The sequence below is a fragment of the Lepidochelys kempii genome, chromosome 9, assembly GCF_965140265.1.
Source record: "Lepidochelys kempii isolate rLepKem1 chromosome 9, rLepKem1.hap2, whole genome shotgun sequence".
Taxonomy (NCBI): Eukaryota; Metazoa; Chordata; order Testudines; family Cheloniidae; genus Lepidochelys; species Lepidochelys kempii.
This window is the reverse complement of record NC_133264.1, coordinates 55,493,982-55,519,542: the sequence shown is the minus strand read 5'-3', so window position 1 is coordinate 55,519,542 and position 25,561 is coordinate 55,493,982. Positions and strand designations below refer to the sequence as shown.

Genomic DNA, 25,561 nt, shown 5'->3' with positions numbered 1-25,561 from the left:
CAGGCTCTGCTTGCAGGAGCAAAGGAGAGCTGAAGCTTTCACATCTGGGATAGGGGAATTGTGGCTGCATGGTATGCTTCTCCCTTCCTCTGACACCCCCACTGGAATTCGGCCAGGATCCAAATGTGGGATGGAATGATAACACTGAATGGCATGTTTGTATCCCTCCCCCTTGCCAACTGTGGTTCAAAGCACTGCTGCATACTGTCTACAGTGACATGCATGAAGTCTCTGTGCTATGGAAGCCATCCTGCTTTCCAGTGGGTGTATTTTGGGCAGCAGTGCCCAGCTGTCAAGAGACCACAGTTAACCCTGCGGGGGTTTGGCTGCAGTGGGGGGGCATGAAGCCTCCATGGTAGGTGGCACTGAGATCTGAGCAGGTCTTATGTTTATAGCTTGAACCATGCAGCCTCTTCTGTGGGAGTCAGACTGCCTCCCAGTGGAGACACGAGAGGAAACCTGCTGAAGCGAGGCTTAGAGCATTTCCACCCCTACATGAGAATGTCCTGCCTAGGAAAGATTGGTGCCCTTAGACTGGAGAACTCAAGCTTTGCCATGTCAGGCAGGAGCTGGCTTTAAGGGAACAATATTAAAGGGGAACCTATGAAGCCTTGAGGCCAAAACTGCAGCAATGTGCTGAAGGGACAAGTCACGAGGGAGTGAGGTTTGCAGTGAGTAAGGCATTCCTGTGATGCTCTGTAGACAAGAGAGAGCCAATAGGTGGCATTTCCATGGATCCTCTAAACGGGCAAGGTATGTTAAAGCCTGTCGAGTTGAGTTCTGGTTACACTTTACCAGGGGGCAAGGTCTTGTGGTGGATATTGCTGAAGAATAACTGTGCTTGGAGTAGGGAACAGAGAAGGCTCAGCAAGGCTTCACACTGAAGAAGCTTATACGGTGTCATTCTTTCTAGTTAGATTCTATCAGGCTGGTAACCGCACAGCCTAACTGCCCCCTGGTTCTTGGTAACCCCTCATGAGCGGTGTCTGTCTGGGTTATGTTCTCACTAATGAAGCTTTGCTGGGAGTGTTCGTGTGTGTGCTTCACAGATGAATGATAATCTCATTGAGAGTTGGAGCGACCTGGATGAGCTGAAGGGAGCCAAGAATTTGGAAACTGTATATCTGGAGAGAAACCCCCTGCAGAAGGATCCTCAGTACCGGCGCAAAATCATGCTGGCTCTTCCTTCTGTCCGGCAGATTGATGCCACGTTTGTCCGATTCTGAACTTCCTGCCTACCCTCTCTCCTTCCTTCCTTGGAGAAATGTCCCAGTTGGGTTTTTTATCCACTTACCACTACCCAAGTCTTCAGTACACTGGCACAGAGAAAACAGCCAATAAAAAGCACTGAGTACCAGATCTTGTGTATAATGCACTCTCTCTCGTTGTTTTTGAAAAATTATGATGATGATGATTATTATTATTATTAATAAATCTTAACACATGATATTTCCTGGTTGTACCAGTGTTTATTTGTATTGGGTATTTCGTCAGCAAGCTTCTGTGTTCAGTCTAAGCCAGCAGCTGTCTCTCGTGTGTCAGAATTAAGTAACCATGTTGGTAAACAGGAGTGAAAAGTCTTCAAGTCAGTAACACCCCCGTGAATAGAGCTTCAGTTTTTGTAGTGGGACAGATGGGGGTGATAATCCTTTAAAGGCACTGAACTGTGTTAACACTCCTACCCTTGTCCAGAGTTTCTATCTTTTCTGATCCTTTTTAAGATAAGCATTCATCGATTTAGAATATTGCTTAAAAACCTGAGCTAAGTAGGATATGTGTGCGCGAGCAGATGGATGAACTGCCAGTCCACACACTGCTATGGTGATGGGAAGTGATAACTGTTACATGCTGCCACTCTAAGTAGTTGGTTGGGGAAGGAGCTAGAGGCGGGAGGGACTATGAATTTGACTTAGGGATTTTGGGGGGAATTTAGGGAATTTGGGGGGAGGGATAGCTCAGTGGTTTGAGCATTAGCCTACTAAACCCAGGGTTGTCAGTTCAATCCTTGAGGGGGCCATTTAGGGATCTGGGGCAAAAATTGGGGATTGGCCCTGCTTTGAGCAGGGGGTTGGACTAGATGACCTCCTGAGGTCCCTTCCAACCCTGATATTCTATGATTCTATGATTCTATGACTTTTGAATCTAAGGAGGCCTAAATCTGTGCCTTACATTATTTCCCCCACATTTGTGACTTAAATTTGCCTCAGGAATTCCTCAGAATTAGCCATAACAAAATATAGCTTTCAGTGTATGTGGCAACTCCCTGCTATGCTGAGGCAGAGGCATTCAGAGATCCGAAAGAAGGGTAGTCTGCTTTAAAGTAAAGGCATCTTCAACATTCACCCTACTTTGATTTTTATACCATATCCACTTTTGTGGTATTGGAGCCCCATCATTTGCTAAAGCTAGGACAAGGAGTTGAATTCAGAGGGCACTGTATTCTGTTTTGTATTGTGTACATACCATTCTGTTTTTGTTTGGCCTGGTACCTCACTATCTAATGCAGTTGGGATTTTACCATTAAACTTTTCCATTGTTTGTATAATGCACTTTTCAGTAAGAAAATGTTTTCCAGATTCTGCATTCTCCTTAGCACACTCAGCATGTAAATCCTCATATTCTAAACTTCACACGTTAACCAATCCTAGAAGAAGTCTTGGCAGCACAGTTACCCATCAGGAAGTCTTCTAGGTGACATCAAATAATGGGATCCAGTGGACCCATTGCTTCAAGCAAAGTTGTGAAGCATCCAGCAAGAACAAAGTTGCAGAGTTCCTGATGCCATGTTCTCCAGTATGCCAGCCAAGCAAAAATATCTCCTCCACTCCTTTGGTTTTGAGGTAGTCTACTCTGTGGCACAGAACTGCACTGTCCTTGTTAATTTTGGTGAATGTAGCATTATACCCTAATGCAGAACCCTCCGAATCACATGGAGCTATAACTCCCAAATCTGGCAGTTTCCTACTGCTTCCACTTTCCTTTCCAAAGCAGAAATGTCATCCAAATGTGTATGAATAAGAGAGAAACTCTGGAGCAAAGGATTTCAGTTCAACTGGTGCTGATTCCTGGGTGACTTCCTGAGTCAGTCTCAAAGGTGTGGGTATAGCCTTTCTTCTCTGACATTCAGGACTTCAGATGGATTCTTAACGCCGATTCTTCAGTCTGGGTATTTCTGCCAGGCTGCTACAAAAATGCTGAAGGTGACAGAGCCTGATGTAATCTAAGAATCGTAGAAATGAGGGGCTGAAAAGGACTTAGAAGTCGTCAAGTCCAGCCCCGTGTGCTGAGGCAGGACCACATATACCTAGACCATCCCTGACAGGTGTTTGTCAAATCTGTTCTTAAAAACCTCCAGTGATGGGGATTCCACAACCTCCGTTGGAAGCCTGTTCCAGAGCTTAACTACCCTTAGAGTTGGAAAGGTTTTCGTCATATATAACCTAAATCTCCATTGCTGCAGATTAAGCCCGTTACTACTTGTCCTGCCTTCAGTGGACATGGAGAACAATTGATCCCTGTCCTCTTTATAACCACCCTTTACACATTTGAGGATATCATAGAATATCAGGGTTGGAAGGGACCTCAGGAGGTCATCTAGTCCAACCCCCTGCTCAAAGCAGGACCAATCCCCAATTTTTGCCCCAGATCCCTAAATGGCCCCCTCAAGGATTGAACTCTCAACCCTGGGTTTAGCAGGCCAATGCTCAAACCACTGAGCTATCCTTCCCCCCAAAGCCAGTTCCTCCTATCAGCACTCCTGCCCCTCCAATCTTCTTTTCTCAAAACTAAACATGCCTATTTTAAAAAACTTTTTCTGATAGGCCAGATTTAGTAAACCTTTTATTGTTTGTGCTGCTCTCTGGACACACTCCGGTTTGTCCACTTCTTTCCCAAAGTGTGGCACCCAGAATTGGACACAATACTCAGCAGAAGGAAACTTCAAAGAAGAGTCTAGAGTAAGAAGGTGCTCTCCATAAGTGAATCATACCCAGTATTGAACTGTAAAGGCAGGATAGGGAATTTCTCTACCTCTGGTAGAGTTCACCCCACTCTTTGGATATTGCTGAACCATTCCTGCCAGAGAGGTCTCTTCTCCCTTGTGCCTAAAGATACTTCAAATAAGCAGGTATTGTCAAAACCTTTTTCCACCAGAGCGTACCACCTCTGAGAGCTTTATTCCTATAGTCTGCCTCTGTCCTTTCTCTGCAAACTATTGTTTGAGCTGTTGCTCAATGCTGTTGCTTAGAGTCATCACATGAGTAATATTTATGGTTTGTCCATGTGGACCTGAAAAGTAGGTGACATTGTTCCTTTAAAAGTGTCTCCTTTCTGATTACTTTAGAACCCAGGAAACACACAATTGTTTGTTTGTCGGAAACTGGATGGTAAATCCTGCTAGTTTAAAAATTATGGGGCCCAAATACAGAGCAGCCATCACTCACCAGGATTTCAGGGAACACAGTGCTGTTCTGCGCTGACCCTCAGTGAACCTTCTATTAGCTGCCACACAATCTTTTCATTAGCAAAGTTGAGCAAGCTTGTCATAGACTGTGCACAGGAGCTCCCTTTTGTTGACACCATACACAAAGGAATCCTGCCATATGGCTTGCCCGTAATGATGATGGACATGAAGTGGCAGGAGTGCTGGTGGTGGTCTGTAGATGAGACCGGTTCTTGCCCCAAGAGATTTACAGTTGAATCAACATGACACAACAGGGATTGCCAGTAAACAAAGGATGGGGAGCTAGAAGGATGAGGGTTACCATGGTGAAAATAATGAAGTATGTTAATTGTAACACACACTCTGTTAGTTCCTCTTACTCTTAAAATGTGAAATCTAACTAGAATGGGGTTTCTCAATCTAGGGGTCACAAACAGGGTAGAGGTTATGACCACCACACCCTTCCCACTGCTGAATAGGAGGGGGTTCTGGCTAGGTCCCAAGTAGGTGGGGGAGGTCCCAGGATGGAAAATGTTGAGAACCACTAATCTAGATAAATGAGTTTGTTGGGGCAGGGACTCTCTCTTACTGTGTTTGTGCAGTACCCCACACAATGGCCTTGGTTCTGACTGCATTGTTGCAATCTATTTGTATCCTCTAAAAAAATAATAGTGCCTCTGCACTGGCCTATTGGGTGACTTCAGGCAAGCCTCTTGCCTCTCTCTGGCCTTGTCAACACTGGTTCTCCGCTTGTAAGGTTCTCCCTCCTCTTCCTGTGCTAGTATATATTTATGCCTGTATCTAATTTTCACTCAATGCATCTGAAGAAGTGGGATTTTTACCCACGAAAGCTTATGCCCAAATAAATCTGTTAAGTCTTTAAGGTGCCACCAGACTCCTCGTTGCTTTTGCCTCTCTGTTCAGCTTCTCCAGCTGGATAATGATCTGACCTTTGTAAACCACTGGAGAGCTATGGAAGGAAAGAGTTATAGAAGAGCCAGGTATTATTTATTACTGTCTTTTTTTGCTATCTAGACACTTGTACATCTCTCACCATCATGGTATCTGAGCATCTTGCAAACAACCAGGTATTTCATCACAGGTTCCTTTACTCATCCAGAGGAGTGTTTGATGTTTTCAGTCTCTTGGGTAGTTGTCACCAGTAGCGAGAACTTACCAAACCAGAGCCGACTTGCGCCTCATTTTCAACTCTGCAACCCCACTGATCTTATGCACAAGCTTTTAAATGGTCACTGAAGCCAATAGGGCTGCATGAGTGTCCCTGGGGGGCACAATTTGACCCAAACTGGTTTTCACTTAACCAGAAACTGGATTTTCTGGTTTTGGTGGGGTTTATTTTTAAACAGGGCCCGTGAGTTAAAAATCCAAAGCAGAAGTACAGTCATACCCCAGGTGAGTGAAGAGTTAACTGAATATGTGAGTCAGACAGTGAGCTCTGTACTACTTGCTCCAAGCTGCTTTCAGTTTCTTGATCAGCAAGGTAAGAATTTGGTGACATTCTGCATCTGTCAATATTTGCACTCAGAAAGCATCATGAATCACATCCTGGTTCCTATTAAATACAGAGACGTGGCTTTGTCATTCACATACACCTATGTTTACCCTATTGCATTGGACATTGATTTAGTAAATTTAACTTCTTCAAGTCTTACTGTGAAACCTGTTAGTTACCATATATTAATGTATTGTGCAATACATGTAAAAAATATTTATATAACTTCTCTCTCCAGTAAAATTCAGTGAAGTAGACACAGCCTGAGGCAGGTCAGTGTGGAAATATAATTTGTGCTAATCGGTGCAAGGCACAGGCTGTGAGAAATGCATTATACATGGGAATGACCTGTTCTGCAATATACTTGTGACTGAATTCTGACTGTGTGGATGTATCTTTAACAATGCTTTTATCTAACCAATCCCTTCAGTATTTGTAATGCATTTCTCTTGTGGGCTTCATGCACACAGCATTGATAAAGAAAACCAGTAAGAATGGTAAGTATTTTTAATATCAAAGCCCCAGTTGTTCTAAGCCCAGAAGGGGAAATAATTCATTGTGCACAGTCACTCCTATGATTTTCCTCTGCTGAGGCTGCAAACAAGTATGCTGATTGTGGTGGTGGCTCTCTTTAACAGAACCCATTGCGATATGGGCTGAGATCAGTAGCTCCCATCCCAAAAGCAACTGAACAACTATTATTTGTATTGCAGTAGCCCCACTGGGCTGTACAAACACAGAACAAAAAAGTGCGTGCCTTGTACAGCTTGTGATCTAAGCCAAGAAGCAACAGGTGGAGACAGATAGTTGAGGGAGCACAAGTGGACAGTGAGACAATGCTGGTCACAGCACACCGTTCATTTTTTTTTATTTTATTTTATTTTATTTTATTTTGGTAGGCATCACGGCAGAGGAGAGTTTTAAGGTGAGATATGAAAGGGGGATAATGAGGTAACTTTGCAGAGATTTATGGGAAGCTCTTCCCATGTATGAGGAGCCACAGGAAAGTGCTTGTTTGGAAAAAGTGAGAGAAAGTATGAAGTTGCGTGTATGAAAACGTAACATTGTATTTGTTTAACATTTACAGTAATAACTGGCTAATACTAACTTGAAGAGGATTTGAACCCATGAAATGAGATGCATGGTTCTCTGTCCCTTTAGCAGACCTGCATAGCCGTCCAATTTCATGATTGTAAGTGGTATTCATTGGCACCTTCTAATGGTCTCAGTGGCCAGCTGTGAATGGCTGTGGAGACTGAGCGCACCTTTCCAGGATGAATGGTGAAGTACATTCGTGGAGCAACATGAGGACGCTCCTGTTTATGCCCTATCTGCTTTGAGCGGAAAGAGATTTAGTGCTTAGCATTCTTGAGCCATAACATCGCTTCAAGATAAGCTTTAAACTCCTCTTGGAGATTTGGGATTTTTAATTGATGAGGGGCTTGTAGCATTGCAATGCTATGCAAACTGTTCACAGACACTGCTGTGGTCTGTTGCAGGAGAGGACAGGACTTGAGGTTCGCCCACCATTGTCCAGTCCTAAGTCAGGCCGGAAACTGCAGGGCAGCTTTATGATATGCCTACATGAGGACAAGGGTGAGAGTACTAGGTTCATTTTCACATGTGAACAGAATGAAGATGTTCAACTCCTATTCCCAGCAGCTAGATGCCCCATTATGTCATTCCACACTGCTCCCCATCAATCAACATGCATTGTCTCCATCTTTGTTAAGAACTCACTGCAAGCATATGTCTCACTCCTCCAGTACCATCCATCTGAGAATATCAACAAATGGAGATAATTCCCCTCTTCAAAACTCACTCCTTCCATGTAGCCTTCTGAAACTAACCTTCCACTCCTATCTCAAATTATACTAGCTTATATTACAAATTATAAGAGGCTCTAACAAGCCATGTAGACTCCAAAAAGCATATCTTAATTTTACCATCCTCATCCCTTCCCATAAGCCACCTGTTCCCCTGCTCTTTGGGCTGTGTCCAGTGAAGGTGAGGACCTGGCTTTTTCACTCCTCTGTAAGTCACTATACACACCTGTGGTACTGCATAGTTATGAATAAAGTGCTGAAGCTTGTGGTATTTCACAATCTGAAAATAGACAAGGTGATATCCTTGACAAGTCGTGAGATCTGTTGGCATAGCCATAAATGGATATGATGATTCTCTGATTGCCTGAAGACTATTCCCCTGTCATACACTGTATCTAGACTTGCTGTGTTCATTTCAAAGGCCATTTTAACTTTTAAGTAGAGCCCCTTAATGCAGTGGGAATTCATTCTGGGGTGGTGGTGAGGTGCACCAAGGCAACAGCAGACTTAGGAATCCCTGAGGATGTAATTCTGTCTGTGCCGTGCTGCCAGGGAGTCAATAAGGGACAGCCAGAACTTGTCACAGGGGCCTTGCACGGATGGCTTTAACCTCCCCTAGCCCCCCCCCAAGGTCCACGCAGATCTCAGGGGAACTGTACGTTCTGGAGACTGCATCCCCTGCTCGTTTCCTAGTGAGACGCAAATCCTCCTTCCCTAGTAAAGTGATCTGGTGAAAATGCTCCAAAATCAAGTTCCTCAAGTTTTCCTGGACCCTCCTGTGTTCCTTTTCTGCAGAAGAAGGCAATCTGGATCTATGGACATAATACTGCTTCAGTTAAAGGTGATTGAGGTGACACCAGTTGATTTTACCAAGAGGAGGCTTGGACTTGCAAAAGCTTCCCCACTCTGATTTGTGAGAGACTAGTTCAAATTGTGCTTTGATGATTTCAGTGTCAATTAGTTCCCCTAATGATGTGTTTCATCTTCCCCCGCATTATGATATCACAGATGACAACATCAGAACTTGCCAGTAGGACAGCAGGAGGAGGTAAGGTTCTGATTGCACTGAGAAGGGTGGAAGGCTGGGCTTGTGGTTAAGACACTGGACTGGGACTCGAGCTGCATTTAATCCCAGCTCTGTCAGATTTACTGTTTTGAGTCTGGACAAGCCACTTAGTCTCTCTGTGACTCAGTCCCTATCTGTAAAATGAGGATAAGAACACTGCCCTGCCTCACATGGGTGTATTGAGGTGCTGATAGTACACCGTAGAACTGGCCTAAACCCTTCATGTCTAACTCCCTTCTTGGGGTGCTGATCTCTGTTCTTGCCAGTGGAAGTTGTCTCAGTGTGAATGGGGGAATCTATCACTCAGCTGGGCTGCTCCTGGATTCTTGCATTTCACAGGGTTTGCCTCATATGCTCTATTCTTTGGCAACTGGGAATCTCAGCTGTCTAGTAACTCCCACACCTGCAAACTATGATCTTTCTCAGTGCTTCCATGCTGGCTGCTTTTATCGTAGTTGTCACATTTCAGTAAAGACCTGAGGAGAAGTTGATTTGGGATGATATCAGCCTTTTTTGTCCCATCCTCTCATAAAATAGAATTAATAATAATGAATAAATTGTGTCTTCCTAATATAGCCCTTTCCCACTATTTTTATTATTACATGTATTGCGGTAGCACCCAAGAAGCTGAGGCTCACGGTGGTGCTGCACAGTGATGCTCTTGACACTCATGCAGGCTAGAGAAGCACAACACTTCCAGTGACTTGAAATCTTTAACCTGGCCAAGACACACACAGCCAGATCAGCTTGAGGGCAGAAATACTAGGGTTGTTCCGCATTTCCTTCTGGTATTGGCTCTTTAAATTTTTCTCATCAAAGCTTTATTAAAATATGGCTATGCTAATTTGTGCAGGGACATGCAAATCCACACCCCCATCGCAAACAAAGGCAGGTCCTGCTAGAGGCAATAAGCAGGAAAGTGATTATAAACCTGCTGCCTCCACTGCTTTATCTCCATTTCTTGGTCTTACGCACGCACGCACACTCACTGGCTGGTGTTTCCCAAGACAGAAAGCTGCCATAAACCGATGTTTAAAAGCAACCAAGTGGAGATGAAGTGAGACCACTTCCCTGTCTCTAGAAATTCCAGGGGAGGCGGAGGGAGAGCGGAGCTTTGGACAATAACCTAGAAGGACCCTTTATGGTCTTGCTTGCACTTGGAATGCAGCAGGATTACTTCAGTGCAAACAGTCAGCATGGAGCTAACGGCTGGAGTCTGCACACTGTCTAGGAGGGCTGTCCAGCTGCAGTAACCCCCAGTATCAGGTACAGTAGAAGGACAGGACTTCATGAAAGCACAGAGGCTGTTCCTGTTCTTGCTGACTGCCTCTCTCTCTAAGGCTGGGGCAGGAATCCTGCTTCTTGGAGGGATCAGTGTATGCTGCAACAGAGAGGCTAAAAGAATGTGCATGGTACTGGGCACTAGGAACTTGGGAGTGCTGATTTGGCTCTGTTACTGGTTTGCTGTGTGGCCAATCCCTGCAACTCTTTCTTAGAGCTGGGGAGCTTAACATGGGGTTAATACCTCACAGTTGTGCGGATTAACTGTTAGTTTTACTGCTTGGGCAGGGGTTACTGTGAGACTGCTCTGAAATAACTATAGCATAGTGAACTATACTGGGAATGTGTCATTCCATTACTACTAATTTAATCAACTCATAAAAGACATACGTACACCTTGGCTTCACACACAGCCAGCATGGTTGAGGAGCGGCTGAATGTAGAGCTGACTGCAAGTAGGAACTTTCAAGGGAACATTTTGCCCCTAAACTGTAGGCAGTTGCAAATTGCCAGGGGAAAATATTTCCTGAAAATCTTCATATATTTTACCAGAGGTCCATCTCCTTTACTCATAGGATTTTACACCCTTGCTGACTTCCTCTCTTCCCCAATCCAAAAACCTTCAATGCTGATTAAAATATAGCAGTACTCATATTGGGTCCATATTCTGCACTGACAGTTTCATTTGCCTTCTGAGAGCTGCGAGGGGTGTAAGCCAGGGCTGAATTTGGCCCATGGTTTGAAGACTTAGGCTATCATGTTCAAAGGTGCCTAGGGGATTTGGGCACTGGAATGGAACAAGGGATGCATTTTCCTGAGGAGGCTTTGCCAAGCTAAGCCTTAAATCAGCACTTCTCGGGTTTTGTTTGTTTTTTGTCCAGCTTCTGGTTGTGATTGGAACTTGTCTTTATTTGCGGACTCCAATCACTCTTCCCAAGAGCCTTCCACCAGGTTCTTTTCATTAAAAGGAAGCTTTTCTGCTGGAGAGTTACCAGTGTGTGTCTGATCTCAGCTTCCATCTACTGCACAGCTGAGAATCTGGGGCCCAACAGAGGAAGGAGGCAGAAATAATTTCCTGGGCTATCCTGCTGTTTACCTGCACCCCAATTCCTGCTCAGGTAAAGGCAGAGAGCCATTAGCTTACTGTGGCTATTTTAGTTTAGTGTTTCTCACATAAGCTCAGACTGGTACATTATATTGGTCCATTGTATATGAGCCTAAGAAACTTTTTTTATTGCTTTCTAATCTCCTAGTTGCTCATTCTTGGCTCACTATGATTTGGGGTGAAAAAAAAACATTAAAATGGCAATGTAAACCATAAGGAACCTCTAGGTTGGAGCACCTGGTTGAGGTAAAATCCAATAGCTTTTGATTGCCTTCTGCTTCTCTTTCATATATTTGACCATGTCTACATGATTGAGCTAACTACAGTCAGTTAACATGTTTTTAAATATGACTGCCTCTGTGCCAAGTCATATTTAACATGGGGTTTGTTAGTAAGCCTTCTGACATGGGGCTTTTTCCCAGCATGGACAAGACCAAGGTTTTCAGAAAAGTGACTAGCAATTTGGGGGCGCTCAATATGAGATGCATTAGAGGGGCTTGATTTCCAGAAAGGGCTGGGCACCCACCTGCAAACCAGATCTCAAACTGGACATCCCTAAATCATTAATCACTATCTTGGCTGAGATGCTCATCAGAGGCTGCCTGGAACCCAGACCCATAATGGGCCACAACAGGAAGGTAAAGTTTTTCACATTAAACAAAAATAGTCCCCTACTATATGAATAGGGGAGGTGTCTGTCTGTGACCGACTTGCTTTCAAGGAGCCTCTCAGGGTAGAGGGATTCTTCGGACATATTTAGCATGTTTCTTCCTCTAGACAGCAAGCAAGAAAACTGTTGCAGCAGCAGCATTACTTGCATGATGTGGATTGTTGCATCATTTTTTCTTCACTACATTTTATCTTGCCCAGGCTGGTTTTCACAGAACCTTTTGGTGCATTTAGACCCAATCTGCATTCTGGGACTCCTGGCGCAAATACCCTACGGTGCCTGGCAGTGCTGCATGTGGAGGAAGGTTTGGCTAACTTCCATATGTGAAGCACTGCATTGTGGGTTGGGGTTATGAGCAGCATCTGAAGTGCCACAGCTGTGATGCTTGGGGAAGCGGTTGCGGGTAGGGGGGAGTGTATCACACATTTGGATGGAAATGGTTGAAGATTGCAGCAGTTCAGCTGGCCCTCAGCTAGAGACCTCTCCACAGGCATTAGACCCAAATGGCAGATCCATTGCTTGTAGAACACCTGAGAGAGCTCATAAAAGGCATGTGTGGGGGCATTAGGCATTGCAAACTCAAGGCATTTGAGCCAATCATTTGTAACACCTAATAACCTACTATAGAAGGCACCAGTGGTTACAATGGGATTCAGAGCCCTGGGGCTAAAGTGATGCTCCTGAGACACAGCTGAGGCTGCTTATGTCCTGTCTGTGTCATGCCCAGCCTGAAATGCGCACTTCATACAAGAGATTCCCAGATCTCCCACCTCTAATTACCTTCTGAGTTTGGGACTCTTTGCACTTACTGCACAGTTCATTTAATGTGCAATGAAAAACAAGCCCCTTTGTATTCTCTCTGGGCAAGTTTCTTTTTTTTGTGAAGTTGATCAAGAAAGGTAGCTATGTATCATCCTGTGATGTGGGGTCCCAAAGCAGCACTCTGCGTGTTGTGGCTTAGGTACTGAACTTGGTGTCGGAAGACCTTGGTTCTATTTCCAGTTCTGCCACAAACTTACTGTGTATTCTTGATCAAGTCACGCCATTGCTCTGTGCCTCAGTTTCCCTTGTGTAAAATAGGGATAATATTTAGTGTTGGGATGCTAATCTCATTTTCTTAAATAACAAAGTTATATCTACTAAAACGTAAATTCTATATCAGATTCTTTAAAAGCACTAATAACAAATATATTTTATAATAAATGATTTAACACTTTACAAAAGAAATCTTTAAACTTAAGATCAAATAGAGGTCCCCTAACTTGTTAAATATCTCTGAAGATGACCTCTGAGCCAAACTATAATATGACTACTATTGTCACATGCCATGGAAAGTGTTACAGAATGTCCCACCCCACCTCACCCAGACATGGAACGAGGCACTTAATTCATAGAATCATAGAATATCAGGGTTGGAAGGGACCCCAGAAGGTCATCTAGTCCCTAAATTGTCCCTAAAGCTACTTCATCTCTCTTTTTGCTTCACTGCAGAGCTTCTTCCTAAAACCTTTCCCAGCCTCTCCTGAATGGCTTCTTGATAAACAATTGAAGAAAGCTCACATATCCTTGTAATGCATGAATGTGTTCACTTAAACCACTCTGATACAAAAGGTAATAATTCGTTTGTCCAGGGTCTCAACCTAAATTCTCGCTGCTAGCAATCCTGCTCTCATAGATGTCCCTTGATATCTTTTAATAAAACTCCTACATTTATTTAAAACAAAATGCATCAGGTAAGTCTTATACATAGTGAATAACTGTCAAGCAAGGTAACAAAAGACATTTATAATGTACCACAGCAGAACAGGAGAGGAAAGAAGCAGCTCACCACTAGAGCACTCCTGTACCTCTACCATCAGGACCAGAAAGTGAGGCAGCCCGTGTCTTGATCTCTCCCGGCATGTTGGGACCCCAAACATTGTAAGGCCTGGTCTGCTGCCTCCTATGAGAGGGAGCTTTGGCCCGTCCATGCTGCACTCACATCTTGCTGATTTGTTCCTAAACAGCAGAAGGTGCTGGTGGCATGAAGGATCAAGATGCAGCGAAAAAAGATCAAAGCAGATGATCATGCCAACCTGATGGGTGAAGACCAAAATGCCAAAGGGCCTTATTACGGGAGTCTGAGCCAGGATCCTATTGAAATCTCAGAGGTAGGCATATAAAATCTACTGTGGGTGGATATTTAGAGCAGTGAGGGGGAAGGGCGGGTCAGTCTGCGCCCATCACCTCCTGCCACATGGGGGATGACTAGGGAGCTATCTGGGGAGCACAGCTCCTGTTCCTGTTGAAGGGGGCGGGGGGTGTGGAGCAACACCAGGGGTGCCTGCATCCAAAGGAAAGATGAAGGAGAGGGTGCTCAGGGAGATCAGCTGCTCCAAGCAATGGACAAGCTTGCATAGAGAGCCACCCACTTCCAAACTGGGTGAGGCTGGCTGGCCATTGTTTGTGGGCCCTGTCTCCTGGCAGTCACTAAATGCACTGAGACTGGTTTGCAAACAGCAGTTCCCACTGTATGCACATGACTTATTTCGTATTACCGTGGTAGTGGCATATGCCCACTGTAAGAGGGCAGCCCTGTAGCCCATTGCCTTCTTTACAGATGAAAGTTTAGATAAGTCCTAGCTAGCACCCCGGTGGGGTCACACTTGCTCCTGGAATCCTGGTGGGGACTGCATGACGCCAGCAGCACCTTCCCTTCCTTTTGCTAGTTCCTGTCAGCATTCTGCAGGGCTGATGCGGATGCAAGCCCAAGCCTCTTATGAGTTAATGCTTTTTTTCTAGCTGAGCAAACCAAGTCAAGTGACCCATGTTCCTCAGAGCACTGCAAATGTCTTCAGTGATGGACGCACCAGGATAGGTGAGGGCACAGTGCAGGGAGAAATGGTGATGTTGGGGGAGGTGGTTTTGAGGTTGGTGGCCTTTCTATTTATTTACTTATTTTATAGAAGGAAACCTGTAAATAAGGGGTGAAGTCCTTAGCCCTGCTCTCAACACCGCGCACACCCTTGGGTTGGGATGTGCCCGCCAGTCCCCACGGACAGGGCAGAACTGAATGGGTTCTGCTGGTTGAAGTAGTTCTGTTAGGCATATCTGGAGTCCACTAGGCCCCTGTCTAGCTTGACTGACTGTCCTGGTTTGTCTCAGGACCCCTGGTCCTTGTGGCTGCAGTAAGAAAGTACCTCTTCCTGTAGCCACATGTGGTAGACTCATTCCATAAACGGCAGGGCTCTTAGGTTTATAATCCCCAGCCTGCTCCTCTCTGCACATGCCCGTTTCTGCAGGCTGCTCGTCTTACTCCACCAAGATTTAGCCCTGTGACAAGAATCAGCTGGGCACTGGGCAGGAGTGGATGGAGAAGCAGATGAAGCAATAGATGTGCATGAGCTGGGTGGTTTTGAAGAGCTTTGCCCCCATGTGCCTTGCAGTGTCCATTTTCTGTGATGTGGACACAAGCTGTCTCTTCTTGTCCCAGACTTCGTCCTGGTATGGGAAGCAGACCCTAAGACTCAGGAGCAGGAGGGACAGAGTGAAGGAACCAGTGCTGAGAGCAAGGTACCCCGGTGGGGAAGAGCTGTCGATGTCCGCAGGACTTGGCGGAAGAAGTTTCTGAACAAGCTCCAGGCTGCTGGAATCTGTATAGAAAAGGTAGCTGGGTCCTTTCTGGTGCCCAGGCAGGCGTCGTCCCTGTGTACCAGCGCACTAGCCTAGCTCTGCAGGGCCCTCTGTCCTGGGGGGAAGAGTTGCTTTGTTCACTGAGTCCTGGTCTTTCCCCCTCAGCCCAGTAATCTACATCTGGATGCGTCGGGGTCACCCCCTCCAGAAAGGGGAACTCATTGTCCACCTTGGCTTGGTCCTGGCTTCTCTCAGAGGGGAAAGGAAAGCAAAGGGCCAGCTAGCTGGGCAGTCTGAGGAGGAGGCTGGAAATGCAGCCATCTGTCAGCAACACAGGCAGCCTGCCAGCATGTGGTGATAAATTGAGCCTTCTTCCCCCACTGGAGCCAGGACACATGGTCAGTCTACTCTGCATCACTTACCCTGCAGAGGAAACCTAGTTCACGTAGAAACAGGGCCCTGTGTATGATGCAGCATGTTAGAGCTAAGGGTCCATGTTATAGGCATGGTCCCCTGGGCCAGCTGAGCTGTGATTGGCACAGGAGGAGGGCAAAGGTACCTTTCTATTGTGTCATGTTAGATACCATCACCATGGTATCTGCACACCTTCCAGCAGAGCATTAAGTGACACAAATGACTAATGTCTGTAAACCACCTTCCCACTTCCTTATCCTGAACCTGGTCAGGGGCCCATAGAGCCCCCAGCATAGCCTAGCCTGCCCGCACCTGCCACACCATTTATCTGTCATTAGGGATAACAGGTGGTGCCTCTTGAGGCAGATCTCCCACCCCTTTTCACTGCCAGAGTACCACAGAGTGGATGGAGCCTGGGGCCAGAACTTTACCCAGTTCCAAAATGGCCCCCTCCCCAGTCAGTGGGCCAGGGCGGCAGTGGGCATTTCAGCCTACTGGGAACGAGGCAGAGCTGCGGGGGGAACATCTACGCTATTTTTAGCCTCATCATGTGAGCCTGAGCTCTGCCGTGGGTTTTTCTTTGCAGTGTAGACATCCCCCTCTGTAGATGCTTAGGAATGGCACAGCCAGGGTGAGCTCTGCATGGCTGGCCGCTTGCTGCTATGAATCAACATAGCAGCCTCAATTTCAAGGGAGCCTTGTTGATTCACCGCAGCGGAGGATCCAGCCTATAAACGCCAGGCCTGAGTACAACAGGTGGCTAATGCCATCTTTCCCTCTCCTCTCCCAGCATGTGGTCCAGGATGAGAAGAAGGTGGTGCACTATGTGCTGCTGAACGCTCCCTGGAGCGTGCTGTGTTATTACGCAGAGGATCTACGGCTGAGGCTCCCCCTGCAGGTGAGGGTCTTTCCGAGACTCGTTCCTCTTCCCTCTAGGGCCCAGTTCACCCCTGCAGGAAATGAGGAACTCCTAGTTGCCAGGGTGAAGCCATCCCACTGCTCCCATGTGTCACAGTGGGGGGGGGAGTTGTGGGGGAGGTATCTCCGCGCTGTCTGATTGGTGTACGCGCTGGGGGGGGCAGGCACCGGAGGTCGCCCGGGAGGAGCTTCCTTATCCCTTCAGTGCTTCCCCACTCACCCTCTTTCACATGCCAGTGCTCCCAGCCTCTCGTGTCATTGTGCATGCAGCTGGGGCACTCGTCTCTTCCTCCACCCTCCTCTGTCCCCGGATGCTGACTCGGCACCATGCTGCTGCTGTTGTCCTCCTCCTGAGCCTTTTCCTCTTGCTTGTGCCCAGGCCCTGCCGAATCAGGCTTCAAACTGGTCTGACAGAGTGGTGAAGAGGCTGGGTGTCCCCAGCCTGCTGAGTGAGGAGGTTCCAAACATGCCCCTGGACTACTACACTTGTCACTTCAAGGTGAACAAGTTAACATGGTAAGAGCCCGGGGGGCCTGTAGAACGCATTCACTCCTGCTTCCTTGTGCTGATCACCTTTCCTCTTTCCCATCTGGAATGAGCTTCCTGCTGTCTCCCTGAGGGCAAGGGCTGTCGGACAGACAGTTACCCAAGTGAATTTTAATGAATCTGTAAACTCAGGGGTTGTACCTGTATGATTGGAGAATTGCTAACATAGTTCCTATCTTTAAGAAAGGGAAAAAAGATGATCCGGGTAATTATAGGCCTGTTAGTTTGACATCTGTAGTATGCATGGTCTTGGAAAAAATTTTGAAGGAGAAGGTAGTTAAGGACATTGAAGTAAATGGGACAAAATACAACATGGTTTTACAAAAGGTAGATCATGCCAAACCAACCTGATCTCCTCCTTCTTTGAGAAAGTAACAGATTTTTTTAGACAAAGGAAATGCAGTGGATCTAATTTAGCTAGATTTCAGTAAGGCGTTTGATACCGTACCACCTGGGGAATTATTAGTTAAATTGGATAAGATGGGGATCAATAAGAAAATTGAAAGGTGGATAAGGAATTGGTTAAAGGGGAGACTACAACGGGTCCTACTGAAAGGTGAACTGTCAGGCTGGAGGGAGGTTACCAGTGGAGTTCCTCAAGGATCAGTTTTGGGACGAATCTTATTTAATCTTTTTATTACTGACCTCAGCACAAAAAGTGGGAGTGTGCTAATAAAGTTTGCAGATGATACAAAGCTGGGAGGTATTGCCAATTTAGAGAAGGACAGGGATATCCTACAGGAGGATCTGGATGACCTTGTAAACTGGAGTAATAGTAATAGGATGAAATTTAATAGTGAAAAGTGTAAGGTCATGCATTCAGGGATTAATAACAAGAATTTTAGTTATAAGCTAGGGACGCATCAATTAGAAGTAACGGAGGAGGAAAAGGACCTTGGAGTATTGGTTGATCATAGGATGGTTATGAGCCGCCAATGTGATATGGCCATGAAAAAAGCTAATGCAGTCTTGGGATGCATCAGGAGAGGTATTTCCAGTAGGGATAAGGAGGTTTTTGTACCGTTATACAAGGCACTGGTGAGACCTCACCTGGAATACTGTGTGCAGTTCTGGTCTCCCATGTTTAAGAAGGATGAATTCAAAGTGGAACAGGTACAGAGAAGGGCTACTAGGATGATCCGAGGAATGGAGAACTTGGCTTATGAAAGGAGACTCAAGGAGCTTCACTTGTTTAGCCTAACTAAAAGAAGGTTGAGGGGAGATATGATTGCTCTCTATAAATATATCAGACTGATAAATACCGGAGAGGGAGAGGAATCATTTAAGCTCAGTACCAATGTGGACAGAAGAACAAATGGATATAAACTGGCCACCAGGAAATTTAGACTAGAAATTAGACAAAGGTTTTTAACCATCAGAGGAGTGAAGTTTTGGAATAGCCTTCCAAGGGAAGCAGTGGGGGCAAAAGACCTATCTGGCTTTAAGATTAAACTCGATAAGTTTATGGAGGAGATGGTATGATGGGATAACATGGTTTTGGTAATTAAATATTCATGGTAAATAGGCCCAATGGCCTGTGATGGGATATTAGATGGGGTGGGATCCGACTTACCCACGAAAGAATTTTCTGTAGTATCTGGCTGATGAATCTTGCCCATATGCTCAGGGTTTAGCTGATCGCCATATTGGGGGTCGGGAAGGAATTTTCCTCCAGAGCAGATTGGAAGAGGCCCTGGAGGTTTTTCGCCTTCCTCTGTAGCACGGGTCACGGGTCACTTGCTGGAGGATTCTCTGCTCCTTGAAGTCTTTAAACTACGATTTGAGGACTTCAATGGCACAGATATAGGTGTGAGGTTTTTCGCAGGAGTGGATGGGTGAAATTCTGTGGCCTGCGTTGTGCAGGAGGTCAGACTAGATGATCATAATGGTCCCTTCTGACCTAAATATCTATGAATCTATAAGTGGCTCTGAGAGGAGACCTCTTCTCCCACTCCCTGTCTAACAGGCCTGCAGAGCACCCACAGGGAAGCCTGTTACACCACCTGCTGGAGTGCTCATCCAGGCAGCTGCCTGTGCACGTTGTTTGCCTAGATCATAAACTCTTCAGGGCAGGAAGCACATTGGTGTCAGTGTCCCTGAGACCCCTAGTGCACTGCCGAAGCTATCGGAGCAATAAAGGGATAAGAATTAAATACCACCACTTGGCGGGGCACAGGGTACCTATAGGGAGGAGGAGCCATGTCTGCACACAGGGTCGGATGAGGTGGGTAGGTTGACGATCAGCAGAGCAAGGCTGCTGTGAGGGGACTACCCCGGGAGAGTGACTCTATAGGCTGCCCCTCTGAGCTGATGGGTGAAGCCAAGGAGGTGACCTGCTGTTGGAACTGCCCCTGCAAGTGCCTTCTCTTTGCAGCTGGGCTGGCAGGGGCAGGGGCAGGGAGGTGCTGTCCTCGGTTGGATGGGTGAGGTGCAGGGCTTTACCTGTGGCAAAATGGGGTGGGGAAGTGGATGGCCCTGGGCTTGGGGAGAGGAAACAGGATGGCTCGTCCTGTGGGTTGCACTTTTGGGGGCATGTTCCCATCATGGTTCTGGTGTATGTGATTGCAGGTTCCTAGGGAGCAATGAGCAAGACACCTTCTTCAGCAGCACGCAGCGGCACAGGATAGTGAGTAGCCAGTCCAGGGGTCTCCTGGGGAGGGAGAGGTCCCGCAGGGCCTGGGGCTGAGATGTGCCCTTCCTTCTTGGCTTCTGGTTCAATTCTTTACATGCTAATTCATTGCTTTTGTGTCAGCCCAGCTGGGAAGGGCTCGAGTGTTCTGGCCTGGGCAGAAAGGGCCACGCAGGGGGAAGGCTTTGGGTGCAGCAAGTTTGGGACGCTGGCGAGGCTTGGGTTTGGGCTAGGAGGAGAGGTGGGTGTCATGGAGAAGGCCCCACTTGAATCTGGATGGTGCAGGCCTTCCAGGGAGGCATGGGCTTAGGTTGGGGGCAAGTATGGTGGCCTCTAGGGAGGTTGACATTTAAGCAGAGGGAAGACTCAGTTTAGGGGGTAGCTTGAGTAACGAGTAGGCTTGTGACCCTGGCTGTTTGGGCACTAGGCACATCCCAGATCCTGATCAGTCTAAAGAAAGACGGTCACTTACTCGTGTGCAAAGTGGGTGTAAAATGTTACCAAATCAGACGTCTCTGCTCTGCTGCCCAGGTGGTAGCATGGTATGCCCACCTTGCACAAGTGTGAATGGCTGCACTGCGCAAGGTAGTGGGGAATCAGCTATCTATTTTAGGGACTTAGAGGGTCTCCCTCTTCATTGTATCTGAGCACCTCACAACCTTTAAAGCTTATGAGGCAGGGCAGAGCTATTATCGCCATTTACAGGTGGGGAACTGAGGCACAGAAAGGCTAGGTGACTTGCCCAAGTTCACACACACAGTCTGTGGTGGAACAGGACCAGGTCTCACAAGTCCTAGACTACTGCCCTAACTACTGGACCATCCTGCCTCTCTCAGCTCCTGCAAGTCTCTCAGTCTCTGAACATGCTGGTCATGTCCTGCCACATCCCTTCTGTAGTGGGGGGACCAAAACTGGACGCAATACTCCAGGTGTGGCCTCACCAGTGCCAAATAGAGGGGAATAATCACTTCCCTCGATCTGCGGGCAATGCTCCTACTAATACAGCCCAATATGCCATTGGTCTTCTTGGCAACTAGGGCACGCTGCTGACTCATATCCAGCTTCTCGTCCACTGTAGTCCCCAGCTCCTTTTCTTCAGAACTGCTGCTTAGCCATTCGGTCCCCAGCCTGTAGCAGTGCATGGGATTCTTCCTTCCTAAGTGCAGAACTCTGCACTTGTCCTTGTTGAACCTCATCAGATTTCTTTTAGCCCAGTCCTCCAATTTGTCTAGGTCACTCTGGACCCTATCCCTACCCTCCAGCATATCTACCTCTCCACCCCTGCTTAGTGTCATCTGCGAATTTGCTGAGGGTGCAATTAATCCCATCATCCTGATCATTAATAAAGATGTTGAACAAAACCGGCCCCAGGACCGACCCCTGGGGCGCTCCGCTTGATACCGGCTGCCAACTAGACATCGAGCCGTTGATCGCTACCCGTTGAGCCCGACAATCTAGCCAGCTTTCTATCCACCTTATAGTCCATTCATCCAATCCATACTTTTTTAACTTGCTGGCAAGAATACTGTGGGAGACCGTATCAAAAGCTTTGCTAAAGTCAAGATATATCACATCCACCGCTTTCCCCATATCCACAGAGCCAGTCATCCCATCATAGAAGGTAATCAGGTTGGTCAGGCATGACTTGCCCTTGGTGAATCCATGTTGCCTGTTCCTGATCACCTTCCTCTCCAAGTACTTCAAAATGGATTACTTAAGGACCTGCTCCATGATTTTGCCAGGGACCGAAGTGAGGCTGTAGTTCCCTGGGTTCTCTTTTTTTAAATATGGGCACTATATTTGCATTTTTCCAATCATCCAGGACCTCCCCTGATCACCACGAATTTTCAAAAACAGTGGCTAATGGCTCTGCAATCACATCAGCCAACTCCCTCAGCACCCTTGGATGCATTGCATGGACTTGTGCATGTCCAGCTTTTCTAAATAGTCCTTAACCTGTTCTTTCACCACTGAGGGCTGCTCACCTACTCCCCATATGGTGTTACCCAGTGCAGCAGTCTGGGAGCTGCCCTTGTCTGTGAAGACCGAGGCAAAAAAGCATTGAGTACTTCAGCTTTTTCCATATCATCTGTCACTATGTTGCCTCCCCCATTCTGTAAGGGTTGCACACTTTCCCTGACCACCTTCTTGTTGCTAACATACCTGAAGAAACCCTTCTTGTTACCCTTCACATTACTTTGCTAGATGCAACTCCAGTTGTGCCTTGGCCTTCCTGATTACAACCCTGCATGCTCTAGCAATATTTTTATACTCCTCCCTAATTATCTGTCCAAATCTCCACTTTTTGTAAGCTTCCTTTTTGAGTTTAAGCTGACCAAAGATTTCATTGTTAAGCCAACCTGGTCGCCTGCCATATTTGCTATTCTTTCTGTACTTCGGGATGGTTTCATAGAATCCTAGAATCATAGAATATCAGCGTTGGAAGGGACCTCAGGAGGTCATCTAATCCAACCCTCTGCTCAAAGCAGGACCAATCCCCAACTAAATCATCCCAGCCAGGGCTTCGTCAAGCCTGACCTTAAAAATATCTAAGGAAGGAGATTCCACCACCTCCCTAGGTAACACATTCCAGTGTTTCACCACCGTCCTAGTGAAAAAGTTTTTCCTAATATCCAACCTAAACCTCCCCCACTGCAACTTGAGACCATTACTCCTTGTTCTGTCATCAGCTACCACTGAGAACAGTCTAGATCCATCCTCTTTGGAACCACCTCTCAGGTAGTTGAAAGCAGCTATCAAATCCCCCCTCATTCTTCTTTTCTGCAGACTAAACAATCCCAGTTCCCTCAGCCTCTCCTCATAAGTCATGTGTTCCAGTCCCCTAATCATTTTTGTTGCCCTCTGCTGGACTCTTTCCAATGTTTCCACATCCTTCTTGTAGTGTGGGGCCCAAAACTGGACACAGTACTCCAGATGAGGCCTCACCAATGTCGAATAGAGGGGGACGATCACGTCCCTCGATCTGCTGGCAATGCCCCTACATATACATCCCAAAATGCCATTGGCCTTCTTGGCAACAAGGGCACACTGTTGACTCATATCCAGCTTCTCGTCCACTGTAACCCCTAGGTCCTTTTCTGCTGCCGAGCCATTCGGTCCCTAGTCTGTAGCGGTGCATGGGATTCTTCTGTCCTAAGTGCAGGACTCTGCACTTGTCCTTGTTGAACCTCATCAGATTTCTTTTGGCCCAATCCTCTAATTTGTCTAGGTCCCTCTGTATCCTATCCCTGCCCTCCAGCATATCTACCTCTCCTCCCAGTTTAGTGTCATCTGCAAACTTGCTGAGGGTGTAATCCACACCATCCTCCAGATCATTTATGAAGATATTGAACAACACCGGCCCCAAGACTGACCCTTGGGGCACTCCACTTGATACCGGCTGCCAACTAGACATGGAGCCATTGATCACTACCCGTTGAGCCCGACAATCTAGCCAACTTTCTATCCACCTTATAGTCCATTCATCCAGCGTTGTTTGCTGCGCCCTCAATAAGGCTTTTTTAAAATGCAGCCAGCTCTCCTGGACTCCTTGCCCCCTCATATTAGCCTCCCAGGGGATCCTGCCCATCAGTTCCCTAAGGGAGTCTGTTTTTCTGAAGTTCAGGGTCCGTATTTTGCCACTCTCCTTTCTTCCTTTTTTCAGAATCCTGAACTCAACCATCTCATGGTCACTGCTGTCCAAGTTGCCACCCACTTCTACTTCCCCTACCAATTCTTCCCTATTTGTAAGCAGCAGGTCAAGAGGAGCACGGCCCCTAGTCAGTTCCTCCAGCACTTGTACCAGACAATTTTTCTTCCAAGTGTTCACTGGCAATTGGAGTTAAATAGATTTTAATACACGCAAAGTTTAAAGAGGCTGACTAAAAACCAACCCTTCTCTCTCCGTTTTCCATGTCCGGGGAAGGGAATGTTACAATGCCTATGAGAGTCAGGCTTGAAATTGGTGGCAAAAATCAACTTCCTGTACCTGAATTTATTTGAACTTGTTGAGTCTCTTTCCACCCAAATTCTCCTTTTCCCCCTCGAAAGGGTTGAACGGTGGTTGCTGACTGAGAACCTTTGAGGCACGGGTCTCCGTAGCGCAGTGCGGAGCATGGTGTCGGTGCTTAGAGAGAGATCACGGGGTTCTCGCTGTATCTTTTGACAGTGTGACAGTGGCTAGTTACCACCTCTTTGCTTCCCCCAGCTGTACGAGATCCTGGCCACGACGCCATATGGCCACTTGAAGCAGGGGGAGGTTGGGGTGGATCGGCTGCTGAGCGAGGATGTCTTTGCAGCTGCATTCCCCCTGCATGAGGTAAGTCAGGAGACGGTCTCTTTCCAGCACCAGTTCCCTGTTACCTCAGCCAGACTGGACTTTGGTCATGTCCTGATCTCCAGCTCAGGGGGCAGCAGGGAGTTCTGGCCAAGACAGAGCACTTGCATGGCCTCTGCCCAGGAGGGGGCCGGACTGTTCAAAAAGCTCCTTATTCAGCCTTTCTGAAAGAATGCAGAGGTAACTGGGGGTGGGGGAGCTTGGCTGTGGGGAGCTGGAGAGGCAGGGGGCTTTTGTTAAGCCCCTCTCCCCAGTCCAGCCAGGTGCTCTGCTCTGCATGGGCAGCTGCAATGCTTTCACCAGCCTAAGTCGGAACCTCCCTGCTTCTCCCCTGCAGGGTCCCTTTGCGGTACCTGCTGACAGGCTGGCCCCTGAGAACCTGACCGAGCGCCAGGTCCTCTTCCAGTACTGGGCAAGGTGGCGGAAATGGAACAGATACCAGCCACTGGATCACATCCGCAGGTACTTCGGAGAGAAGATCGCACTCTACTTTGCCTGGCTGGGTGAGTACAATGCTCTTCAGAGCCCTCCCAACAACTTACCTTCATCCCTGGCCCCAACCAGACCTGTCAATATGCATCCCTGGATCTTCTGCCCCATTCTCTTTAGCCTTGAGCCTGCACCTCTGTCTCCGACCAATTCCTGAGCTGCAATAGCTGTGTGTACCTCATGCCCACTGGAAAAGGAACTGCAGCCTCACTGATCAGGAGATGAGACCGTCCAATCTCTTAGAAATCACGCTTGGTGAAGAATAATGCCTCCTGCAGCCATGCTGCACAAAGGGGATGGGTTCTAGCCAGCAGTGGAAGGGCACCACCAGCACCAGTATGCATTATTCTGTCCTGCTCCTTACTGCTTCTTCAACCACCTCCTGTGGCACCCAGCTCTGCCCTAACCTAGTACCTTCTCCAGAAAGGGCTAATGCTTCCCTGGAGCGTCGGCCTCCTTGTGTTCTGCTGAAGGGAATGCTGGGATCGGCGCAGAGAATATCAATTGCTTGAGTAAGCAGAGTGATTTGCTTCACCAGTGCAGACCAAGGACAGGCTGTACTGTAGTAAGGAGCACCCTTTACATCAGGTGCATGGGTGTCATTGCCAGAGGAGTAGGGAGGATTCTTCTCAGATTGCCATTTTTCACTAATCATCCTTTTTGCCCCTTTCCTACTGTGGCTTGTTAAAGAGAAGTTAGCTTAGGGTGTGTGTGT

At 47.1% G+C, this 25,561-nt stretch overlaps 2 protein-coding genes across 5 annotated transcripts in view; both read left to right on the top strand.

Moving 5' to 3' along the window:
- The window catches only part of PPP1R7 (protein phosphatase 1 regulatory subunit 7), a 41,583-nt gene extending 27,591 nt beyond the window's left edge, over window positions 1-13,992 (top strand). For 2 of the 3 annotated variants that reach the window (XM_073360468.1, XM_073360470.1), the window contains one exon: window positions 1,050-1,449. In XM_073360468.1, coding sequence (XP_073216569.1) covers window positions 1,050-1,226 — 177 coding nt within the window. In that variant the 3' untranslated portion in view covers window positions 1,227-1,449. Of the gene's footprint in view, window positions 1-1,049; window positions 1,450-13,908 lie in introns of those variants that run through there. The other variant, XM_073360469.1, reaches the window with a different exon arrangement.
- Window positions 13,939-25,561, top strand: part of ANO7 (anoctamin 7) — a 34,292-nt gene continuing 22,669 nt past the window's right edge. For both annotated transcript variants that reach the window (XM_073360455.1, XM_073360454.1), the window contains exons 1-8: window positions 13,939-14,052; window positions 14,684-14,759; window positions 15,375-15,547; window positions 16,719-16,826; window positions 17,226-17,362; window positions 19,961-20,018; window positions 24,229-24,339; window positions 24,695-24,860. In XM_073360455.1, the coding sequence (XP_073216556.1) occupies window positions 13,939-14,052; window positions 14,684-14,759; window positions 15,375-15,547; window positions 16,719-16,826; window positions 17,226-17,362; window positions 19,961-20,018; window positions 24,229-24,339; window positions 24,695-24,860 (943 nt within the window). The remainder of the gene's footprint in view (window positions 14,053-14,683; window positions 14,760-15,374; window positions 15,548-16,718; window positions 16,827-17,225; window positions 17,363-19,960; window positions 20,019-24,228; window positions 24,340-24,694; window positions 24,861-25,561) is intronic.